At 40.6% G+C, this 11,550-nt stretch overlaps 1 protein-coding gene across 8 annotated transcripts in view; it reads left to right on the plus strand.

Annotated features, from left to right (window-relative positions):
* Positions 1-9,977, plus strand: part of wnk1b (WNK lysine deficient protein kinase 1b) — a 97,948-nt gene extending 87,971 nt beyond the window's left edge. For all 8 annotated transcript variants that reach the window (XM_080886326.1, XM_080886321.1, XM_080886325.1 and 5 more), the window contains 3 exons: positions 3,326-3,498; positions 3,885-3,941; positions 4,510-9,977. In XM_080886326.1, the coding sequence (XP_080742452.1) occupies positions 3,326-3,498; positions 3,885-3,941; positions 4,510-4,935 (656 nt within the window). In that variant the 3' untranslated portion in view covers positions 4,936-9,977. The remainder of the gene's footprint in view (positions 1-3,325; positions 3,499-3,884; positions 3,942-4,509) is intronic.
* Positions 9,978-11,550: the final 1,573 nt, after the last annotated feature.

Genomic DNA, 11,550 nt, shown 5'->3' on the forward strand with positions numbered 1-11,550 from the left:
GACAGATGAGGCCGTTTTGTTTGTCTGCTGGTATTAATTTCAAATCCTGACTGCTTCCATTTCTAACCCTTATTTCCAAATAGCGAAGGACGGACATGTTGATTATTTTAGCTTTTCTTTCATGCGTTTTTAATTTTTTTAAATAAGCAGTTTGTTTTTACATCAATTAAGCACACTTCAAAGCTTGATTTCTATTTTACTCTTAATAAAGTGTTTCTATTAAACCTTAATCTGTAATGCTCAAATGTTTTGTGCTTAAGGGACGTTTCTGAATGCTTCTGAACCCTCTGCAGCTCAAACCCTGTCTCTCCCTTCCTTCTTTCCTTTCCTCACTCGGTGTCCTCACCGCCCGCTCAGCCGTCCCCATGTCGCTGCATCAGCAGGAGTGGAGAGAGGCATACCTGGGTCTTAGTGGACTCGAGTTATTCTTGTTCCTTAACATAGTTTTAAAAAGTCTAGAATTGGATTCAAATTCTTGCTTATAATCAGGGTGTGATTTTATGCATCCCTCTCATTTTTATCGCTGCACTTTGAAACAGTCTACAGCACAAACTTCAGTCTAATGGGGAGCTGACTTCACTTTCAGTGCTTGCAGTCTTTTTAAGTAGAAATTTCACTGCATGGGGCGGGCTTTTCATTGAGCCAAAAAGCACCGCATGTTCGTTCATCTCGTTGAACTGCAGCTATGCATGGGGCCGCTGTCTGAGACATCCTGCAGACGTTACTCACATGCGGTGGTGCAGCTGCTATGATAGGCTGACAGAAAGTAGTAGGTGCACTCCTGTGTAAAAAGAGCCGCTCTAAGTCAGTCATTAAAGCAGGCTGTTGTCTAAGTTTGAGACGTAGGATTGTACTGCAGCAGAATATTTATTCAGCCTAACAATTCTTTAGACTGACAGTAATTTTTTAGCTTATTTCATATTAAATAGTGACGTTGATGCACAGATAGATTTGAGTCTTGCTTGTATCATTAGGATTGATTGGATTGTGACTGAAAGCACAAACGTGATGCTGAGAATTTTGCACATTAATTTAAAACCAGAATCCTTTTTTGCACAAATCCCACCCTGTTTATAGAAAGTCTGAAAATCAAAGTCGATTACAATATTTGACCCAGGTGTGGTAAGGCCCTGTGAGCTGCAGAGAGTATCAGAATCACATGTGAAACCAGGTTTTGGTTTGCCCATAAGCATCTTAAAGCCACAGTACACATTTATGGCACATGTGGCTGTGTGCAAAGGCAAATCTGAAATTTGATATTGTTATTAAATTGAAAGTAAAGCAATGTCAATAGCTTTGGTTAAATAATATGTTCACCTCTGGGCTAAAAGTAACTGTCGACTGAGGTCTGCATATCTGCAGAAAATTGTCTGTGTATCTTACCATTGTCAGAAAATGCTTTACTCATTTGTGTGGTTGTACATTAAATAATAATAATAATAATAATAATCAGGGGCAAAGTCTCCTCCACTATTTGCTTTGTGTTTCTGGGGACATGTTACATTGTGTGACAGGTTTTTAAGATGTTCCTGGGCAGCTCAACACCAAAGTCTTGTTTGTTTCAAGGTCACATTATTATGCTTATACCTGTCACAATGTGCATTGTGTTTGGTTGTTGTGTGTTGTGGGCGGGGCTTAACTCTGACTCTCTCCCGATCCCTCCAATTGTTGTCTTCCGGCCGCACAGGGAAGATGGTGAAAAAAGTCTGCCCCTGCAACCAGCTCTGTAGTAACTATCTCTCTTTTTGGTCTTTCCTCCCTCCCTCCATCCATACCAACTCCTCCATCCTTGCACTTGCTCTCCCACGCTTCCTCCCGCCTTCTGACGCCCTGTCGGTTACAGCTCCGACCCTCTGCCAGATTTGAGATCCGTTAACTTCAGTTATTTCAGCTAAGACGAGCTTTGCAGTTTCGATGATGGCGTTTCAGGGAAAGTCCAGTTTGAGGGCTGAAATAACTGAAGTTTGTAGCCTTAACAGATCTAAACTGACAGCGCATGCACCTGCAAGCTCTCCCTCTCTCTCACACACGCATATAATGTGCCAAACACTAACACATACAAGCTGCCCCTCCCGTTCCTCTCAGCCTTCACCATGGCTTTTGGCTTGGACTACATAGACCAGAATCCCATGCTGCTGCAGTCGTTCATGACTCAGCGTCTCCTCATTCTTATTTTCCTCCATTTTGTTTAGCATGACATGACAGTTTATTTCTATTTATTGATTTATTTATTTTTGTCAGACCAACTGTATAATCCTTGACAATCCTTGCATATTCTGCCTGTTCTCATTTAATATCTGATATGAACAAATCATGTCAATATTTAACGCCCATGCTCATTCTGCTGGCATGGCTTTGGGATGATCTTGTATGCAAAGGAAGTGCATCAGCTTCGTGTGATTATAAGGGTAATGTGCAGTTATGGGGATGTTTAAAACATAAGAAAACATGATCTATCTGCAGTATGTGTATATGCTTTTCATATCTTTATGGTTTTCCTCGTAGCATTTATAAATGAATCTTTATCTTCTCTTCCACAGACCTAAATTATTTATAAAAATTGCATATTTACAAAAGATAAACCTGTATTCTCAAAGACTTGTCTGCAGTATAAGGGATCCAGAATTAAGGGACTTGAAACTGTTGTTTGAAGCAGCAGAGTGTGCAGCGTCTTGTAGCAAAGAGCTTATTTCACTAGCCAGTGTTTGGTGGTTTCCTATTGGACTGATAGACCAGCCCTGTCATTACCCATCATTGAGCACGGTATGGGGAACACACAGATGCCAAAAAGCCAGCCTGCAGTGTGTGCTTTTTTTTTGGAGTTTAGTCTGCATTAAGTTTGGTAGTGGGTGGGAAAAAAAACACATAATACTTCCTGATACAGAGCTTGAGCACCATCTAGTGTCTGGGAAATGTATTCAGAGTTAAGAGGTGCACTGCAGGGGCATTTTGAATGCTCTACAGGCTGTCCAGTGTGATCTGATTCCTTGTTATAAATAAGATATATATACTATAAAGGGTTCAGCATTTATCCTAACTGCCAAAGTGCCCTTCCTCTGCTATCATAAGTTGTCTCTTATTCCTGTTTATCATCATGATCTCCATCATTAAAACTAAACAATGCAGTTCTGTGACCATGTCGACATGCTCAGCTGCCCTAAACCTCCTGACCTGACCAACCTCTGTCTGCCCTTTGTGGTTAAGACAGAGCCGCCTGCCGCCAATCACAATCATCCAGATAACATCAGCTTTGCCTCACCTTTTAAACATTATCTCACACTATTTGCTCTTTTCCCTCCTCCCTTGTGTCTATCTTGACTCTCAGGGACGAATAGCACCAATGCAGTGAGCGGTTCAGGTGGTTTGGGTCAAAGCCAGGGGGGTTCTCAGTGTCTGGCCCCCAACATGCCAGCCCCACACCAGAGGAAAGGAACCTTCACCGATGACCTTCATAAACTGGTGGACAACTGGGCCAGAGATGCCATGAACCTCTCACAGGTTTAGTGCTGTTTTTGAATGTATATTTTAAAACATAGCAAGAGTTTTCATATCAAAGAAAAATATATTTTATCAGTGACTCAGCAGGTCCCATAGTTAGTTCACTAGATATGAAGACAGAGAGGAAAGAGCTTAAACTCTGAAACCTCCTTTTTAGAAATGCAAATGTGTTTGATCTGTTGAAGAAACCTGATCCAAGGCCTTTTGGATGTATACAAAAAGTGTTAGCCATAACTTTGTGCCTTGCAGTGTTAATCTTAAGAGAAAGGTCATGAACATGACAAATATTTTTTCTGTTATCAGTGGACATGGAAGCAGTTTTTTGTGATTAATTATATATTACATCATTATGTTTGTACAGTAAATTAAACATTGAACTGTTTCAGGGTAAGAGGAGTGCCAAACAGCTGCAGCAGGCTCCGGTGCAGGGACACAGCTATGAGGTTAATATTAAAAAACACCACATCGCATCATTTCTGCACTAAACTCTTAGAAAAAACACAAAAAGCTGTTTGATCCCTGCCTGCTTTACTACATCCAGATTTCTGGATGATGTGCTATTGTATTCCCTTAACAACTGATCTTTTGGTGTTTAATTAAAATGCATTATTTTGCATCATGTGCCATTTAAAACACAGTAAAATTTACACGTTATTATATTACAATGTGATATTGATTTTTCAAATTGATACTTTTTACTTTTCAGACATGCAAATTCCCAAAAAAATGTTTTGGTTATTTAATTATTAAATTCCACCTGACATGAAGCAAATCTGCTGTGTTGGTGGTGCAGAGAATAACACAGTTTGTTTAGCTAAGATAAATGTCGCATGGCTGTATTTTTGGGTTGTTTTTTTTTAACTTACATTTTAAGCAGGCTTGGTTAATAATAACTCTTTAATTTTAACTCCTTGAAAGACATCTTTACCTAGCACAGGGAACTAGAATCAAATTATTTAAGAGAAAAATGCTTAATTTTGAATTTTGAGTGACGTTTCTCCTCCCCTGCAGGTTATCCAGTCAGCCAGTCTGGGCAGGAAGTACTCCGCTCCCAGCCAGCTGTGTCCCAGCAGCATAGGTGGTTCAGCCCACATCCCAACAAACTCCAGCACCGCTACCTCTCTGGCTGCCCGAAAGGGCTCTTTATGCCACCCTCCTGCCTCCTCCACTCCACCCCAACCCCAGCTTCCCCAGTTCATCCACTACACCCCAACTGCTGCCTATAGTGCACAATGGTCTGGTCCGGCTCACAGCCTGTCCACCCCACACCAAGCACCAACACAGCCTCTGCTGGTCAGTACCTCCCAACCCCTGGGCCCCTACCCCACGCCACAGGGCCAGATTCCAGGCCAGGGGCCACTCCAAGCTTTCCATGTGACCAATACCCTGCAGAAATCAGTCAGTAACCCGGGAGGACCCAACTTGAGGACCACGTAGGGCTCAGAGTCGGGGCCGGTTTAAATCACGGCCTGAGAGGACTGGTGTGAAGTGGAGTGTTCATCGCTGGATTGACTAGAAAGTGTGATTGATTTTATTTCTTTTGTTGGGAGAGGGGGGTTGAGACGGGGGTAGGCATGCGTGTGCATGAGAAGCCACTTCAGGCTGCACTTCAGAGAAAAGCAGTGCAGCCTTTCTGCTGTGGGCTTGTAGCAAAAGAAAAAGACTCAGAGTACAATGATAAAAGGCCAAAGAGGTTCTGACAGGGTGTGTGGGCTTGCTGTCAATAACTGTCTGCATGTTTGCTCTAATGGCTGGTTTACACTTGTTGGATTTCACGCTCTGACATGAGTTAACATATCTTTACATAATATGGGTTAGTGAGCCGTGCTTACTAGACAGACGACATTACATCAGGCTCAGGAGGAGGAAGAATGTGGTAGCCAGCTTTTACAAAATCCAACTTGAGCCTTTGTGTCCGTGGAGTACCTTCTCATCAATTCCTGCTGGTACTGATTTTAAGGCCTCTGCTATCCATGTTTATCAGTCTCTGCTAGAAATCCCAACAAAAAAACTTGCAAATATGCATTTCTTCCATTGGGGGTGAGCATTGCTAGTCCTCACATTAACCGATATTGTTGCTTAGCGTTAGGAATCAAAATCGTCAGTGTTTCTGACAGCAGTTAGCATCCTTAAATCAAAGGATTACAGGAGGAGATGCAAATGGCAGCAGATAGAAGGGTGAGGTGAGAGCAGAAGACGAGTCCGCATAACTCTAATCGAATGTTTCAGGAAGTCGTTTGGAAGTTGGAGAGCCTTCCTAACCTTTAAAAGCACAAAGCGAGTCAAGATTAAATCAAATACATATCGAGACTAGATGTAGCCCAGCATCTCCGCCGTCTTCTTCTCCCCCTCCCCACCGCTCAGTGTGGCAAAGTATTCAAGCAGGTAGAGAGAGATGGAAGTGGGAAAGCCCTCCATCAGCTTCCTGTTTCAGCTCACTTCATGTCGATGGGGTCCCAAACGGGCAGAACAGATGCTTCACGACTTCTTTCGTCCCTCTCTCTTCACCTCCCTGTTACAATTTGAAGCAATAACAGCAGAAACCTTTTAGAAGAGGACAAAAAAAGCCCGAACACAAGAGAACTCAGTGTGTAAAAGTGACCTTGTTATCAAGATAATATCCATGTATAGTTCGTGTCTGTTTTTTCGAATGTCTGCTATGATGATTCCATTTTTTTTGTGTGTGTCGTCGGGTTGGTTCCCTTGTTGCCCCCTGCCCCACCCACCTACCGCCACCCCAGCTAGCAATCTGACGCATACACATTCACACACCCACGCAACTCTTATGACATTCATATAAATACACAAAGCCGCATACAGTCATTCACAGACTCATGTAAATACACTCACGCATAGTTGGAGGTGTAGCAGCTGTCAGACTCATGGGCCGTGCCTCAGTTCTTAGTGTCATAATTAGGTCGTTTTCAATATCTGGGTTGAAATGCAATGTACATTATTGTCATAATTATTGTTGTTAATGATTGTTCTATTTAAAAAGAAACAAAAAACAAAACCGTGTTCTGTCAATGGACCTGTTATATGTGCACATCGCTGTATGATGTGGAGACACTGTGATTATTGTTGTTTGTTATTAGCAAATGTTGTTGGACAACATTAGTTTTAGGGTGAATTTAAAAACAAAAAAAAGCATATTTAGAATAGTTTTTCGGGGTCCTTTCGCTTTCAATTCACAGCTTTCCACAAACGAATTTTTGGAGATCGGTAACCCCTCTCTCTCTTTCTCTTTTTTTCCAATAAGCGTCCTTCTGTCAGTTTACTGAGGACACACTTCCAAACCAATGCCTTACCAACAACTAATCAATCCGTTTTTTCAGGTCATCTCTATAAACTGGGTGAATTGAAAGCCGAAACTGACCTGAGTATAAAGACAAACCGGCGTGAACGCCAGGATAGTCGATATTTAGATAATAAAGTAAAGCTAGCTATTTTTTTTCTTAATACAGTACTTGTCTATCAGACACTTTAAATAGCCCTCCTCTTCCCTTTCTCCCCTGGTTTTGTTAGATGAATGTGAATGTATAAAAACCAATGGTGTCCATTTTTAATGTACTTGAAAAAAAAAAAACCCTGTCTTTTATTTTTGCTTGTCTTCGCTCCCCCTGACCCCTCTAGAGCCTCTAGTGATGGCTGGAGGTATTAAACTAGTGCCTTGCTTCCTTCCTGTTGCTTCTCCATTGGAGGTTAAAGTGAGCACATTGGACAGAATTTGTGGAGGATATAAGGTTGTTGCTGTGAAGTTTAGCGGATGAGGCCTGCAGTGTATATGTGCGCGCACGTTTAGGCCGGCTTGTGATGATTCCTCCTGAGTGTATTTTTTGCAAAATGGGGAAATTTGGAGTGAAATGCTCTGCTGCCGTTTGAACGAAGGTTGAGATTGACGTCCAGAGACGGAGAAAGGCAACCGTTTGTTATCAGTGTTGTTTCTATTGCTGTATATATATTTTTTTTTTCTTCAGTTTTAAGGAGGGAGTTTATTGAAGATTGTATTCGAAGCTTGGACCACTCTGTACTTTGACCAGAGTGCAGCATACTTGCGGGGAGAGCATGCCGTGGTACAGTGACATAGTGTTCTTTTTAACGTGAGATCAGCTGATATTAAAGACTCGTTTTAGCTTTCTGTCAGGATTTGAAACTCTGAGACCATCAGAGCTAACCAGGAATGTGATATAGGCCATGATGTCGCGCTCTACTGTCAGAATAATTTGGGTTTACTGAAATATTGTGAGAAGCGCAGGCTAATGGCCCTGTTTAGGTATGTCTGAAATCTGTTTATACTTGGCGTTAAAATGTATCTGGAGGGATCAGATCACATGTGGATGTGGCACTAAATATAAAAAGGACCACCAAGGCACACTGTGATAGGCTGAGGTAGTCTGCAGTGCATCAGGCCACTTCTTTTGAAGTGTAAATATCGTTGTGCCCTGATGCATCCCCCTCAAGGACTTCAGAGGAAAGCATGTCACTAGTGCAAGATGTACAGTATAGGTCCTTTTTCCTATTGTTCTGCCTCCTTTGCAAGTCACAAATGAATTATCTGTGTTTGTTTGCTAGCCTTTAACTATCTAGCAAAAGTCACATATACAGGAAGTAGCCAAGCAGTCAGCTGGACACTTTCAGACACGGTAAACAACAGCTGTAATCTTGTGATCCGGTCATGCATTAGATGCATTAGTCAAACCGAGTCTAAAGAAGGTTCGGTATATCTAAATAAGCAGCAACCTAACACTTGAAAATGCAACTTTAAAAAAATGTAGCCAAAAAAGTGTTTGGTGCATATAGATACTCTGTGACATCATCTTTTTCTGATACATTTTAAACTAGTTGGAAGTAACTAGCTGGAAGAAAGAAAGGAATAAAGAAAAACAAGGCAGTACTTTGTCAGGACCCATAAAAATTCTGCAAAAATATTAACGAGGCAGCACAGTTGTCAGCTGTCTTTACAGAAATTGAAAAACCAACAAATAAAAGTCAGCTTTAACGAGTTTTTGAGTGAAGGTATGACAGAGATGATGGCAGTCATGATGATTGATGGATTTAAGGGAGTACGTGCAAGGCCTCTGGCACCCTCTACTGTTTTTTTGTTTTGTTTTTTTAACCTGTAACACAAATTAAACATTTGGTACAAACTTCAAAGCTTTGCATCTTTCCATTGCTTTTTTCCAGATTGTGTGTAAGTTACTTTGTAAAGTTTGTGCAAAAGAGCATAGATCTTTTTTCGTTATATTCCTCGAGAAAAATAACGCGACATTTTTTACTACTTGGCAAGTTTGGTTGAAGCTGTGAATAGTCATTGAGCCACTTTGCTTCTGAGTTCTCAATATAAGCATTCTGTCAGACCTTTAATGATGCCACAAACTCAGTGCCATTTGATTTTTTGTTTTTGTCAGTGGAGGAAAAAAAGTGGCGTAGTTACCTGCATTAATTCACTGGAGCTGTTTAATTTGCCAGGTATCATCCTGGATCTGCACTTTGCAGCTGCAGATTTGAGGTTTGGTCATATTTTACTGTCTCTCTGTTACGCAATGATTACAATAAAAGGAATACCTGCTGCGCTGCAATGCCCTTGCATGCAGTATTAAAACTGTCACTTTAATAATATCAATATCAAACTGAGATTACAGTAGGTTTTGACGGCTATGCCCCTGCTGGAAGTGGGTGCAGTTATTGTGAAGTTTTGGAGTTGTCGTGGAGGAATTTTACTGTGAAAGGCTCGAAAGTTTTCCAGCACAGGCACTCTTATTGTGAAGTTTCCTCGAGTTAAAGTGGAAAAGTAGGATTGTGTGTTTCAGGAGAGGCGTGCACGGTGTAGCAATAGTTTGAACTCGCTTGCATTAGAATCAGTTTCCTGTTGATGTGTTTTCCAGTTTTCGCCTCTTCAGGACTCGCTTATCCTTTACGCTTTTCACTGTAGAAGTGCCCACATGTAAAAAACAAACAAAAGAGAGAGAAAAACAACAATAAAAGAGATTCTGCCTTTCAGCGCACACACACACACAAAGCCACAGTCACAGATACATGCAACTCCTCGCTGTTTTATGTAGCTTGCTCCTGTGAAATGATGTGTTGAAAACAGCAACAGTTTCTGTGAGCGTTGCTGAAAATATGTCGATTTTGTTTCTTGTCTCTCTCCACTCTCACATTTTGTTTTTTTGAATTCTCACTCTGCCGTTTTACTGTCTCTACCAGCTCCTAATTTAATTCATTGCTTTCCTTTTTCTGTATCGTGGTTGACGTTGTTCAAACATGGTCGGATTTTAAGTAAACAAATATGAAAGAATGAAAGAGAATAACAAAAAATAAATAAATACATGTAAGGAGTCATCGACAGCCTTTAATGGTATGTTTTGCACTAAGTATAGAGTGTTCAAGCTTCTTATTAAAAACAAAACTTTGCGCTTTGCGCTACAATACAATAAATTTGTTACTTTATTTGTAAAAACTTAATAAATAAAAGTTGTTTAAATGAATCTGAGTGGGGGTTTTGTGTATTATTTGGGTTGTTATGGCTTAAATAGTTTTTCTCTGCCGACTCAAACCTTTTAAGTCTGGATGAATCACTCCATTATAATTATACATTCAATAAGAATGTATTCTTAACCTTCCGCTGAGAGCATTTCTGGTGATGCTGCTACCTCTCATGTCCTGTCTCAGGTCTTTGCTGGACTTTTTTCCTATTTCTTAAGACATGACTTTCAGATACTTTTCATCTGAAGTATTTTTGTTTTTCTGGGGGTTTTTTTGGCCCCGCCACTTTTTCTTTTGTCCTCCCACTTGTCCAGTTTTTTAAGGCAACACAAGTTTTCGGCTAACAGCTCTTTGGGAATCACCTTGGTGGTGCAAAAATGCTATTTTTATTCCTGCCCAACTGCATTATCTTTGACATTTTTCACATATTCAACTAAAGAAACAGGAATGATGTGTTTTGCACATCTGTGCAACAACACAAAATGCTTAAGGATATAATTTACAATCGATTCTTTGCTAAGTTGTCTGATATGTGTAGAAACGGTACCGATTTAGGTTCTTTTTTTTTTATGTTTGAGTGATTCATGGGTCGAGGAGTAAGGTGTAAAGAATGGACTAAAAATGAGTGAAAAGCAGACAAATGTCTTAAGAAAAACTTTGAAAGGCCTCAAGAAAACCTTGAGAACTATTGCTCAAAAGGACTTTGAAAATGCAAGAAAGTCTGACTCGTTGTAAGAAAATTATTAGCAATGAGAGGTGGCTTAAAGAAAAGTAAGTGTGCCGATGTGGATGCTTGCAGCGACTGCTGTATAGAGACCATCCTGCTACACATGAAACACATCAGAGTCATAATTGTTATTTTAGTCACGTGTTGGTTTATTATCCTTATCCGGTTGTTCAGTCTGACGTCACTAGCCGTGTCTGGGTCTAAACTCCGCTGCAGGTCCATATATCAAACGATCACTATGGCATTACTGAGAGTTGAAAAACTGTCTAAAGTCTTTCATCTTTAATAAAATGATCAGTGTCTGCTCTACCAGGCGTAACAATTGAGTTTAACATCCAGGCATCCATGAAAACGGAATTTATGACATTTAACGGAGTTAGAAGTTAGCAGGGAGTTAGCTCGCTAGCTTCTATCTAAATACAATATAGCATGTCCTGACTGCGGGGTTTTGGAAACAAATTAAAACGTACAGCTCTGTTATCACTTCCAGCATAAATGAAGACAGAAAACTAAACAGCAGTGACGTTTGTAGGGTTACTGAAGTTGGGCTAGCTGGTATATAATGATGTGCTACGTGACCGCTAGCGACACAGGTATGTTAGCATAATATAAACAAGCTAACTTTTTTTCCACTCGATAAAAGTTAACGTGAGTGTTCTCGGTGGTCAGAAACAAATGTAATCGCATGGCAGGATGCTGTAAAAGGACCAAACTTCAACCAGGAGAACAACTGAGATAATCCATCCACAATACGAGGTTAGTCATTCATATACTGCTGCATGGGCTGGGCTGTAGTTACATCCTAAGGTTTTAAAAACTGAGCTTAAATAAATGATTAG

The sequence above is a fragment of the Rhamphochromis sp. 'chilingali' genome, assembly GCF_963969265.1.
Source record: "Rhamphochromis sp. 'chilingali' genome assembly, chromosome: 7".
NCBI lineage: Eukaryota > Metazoa > Chordata > Actinopteri > Cichliformes > Cichlidae > Rhamphochromis > Rhamphochromis sp. 'chilingali'.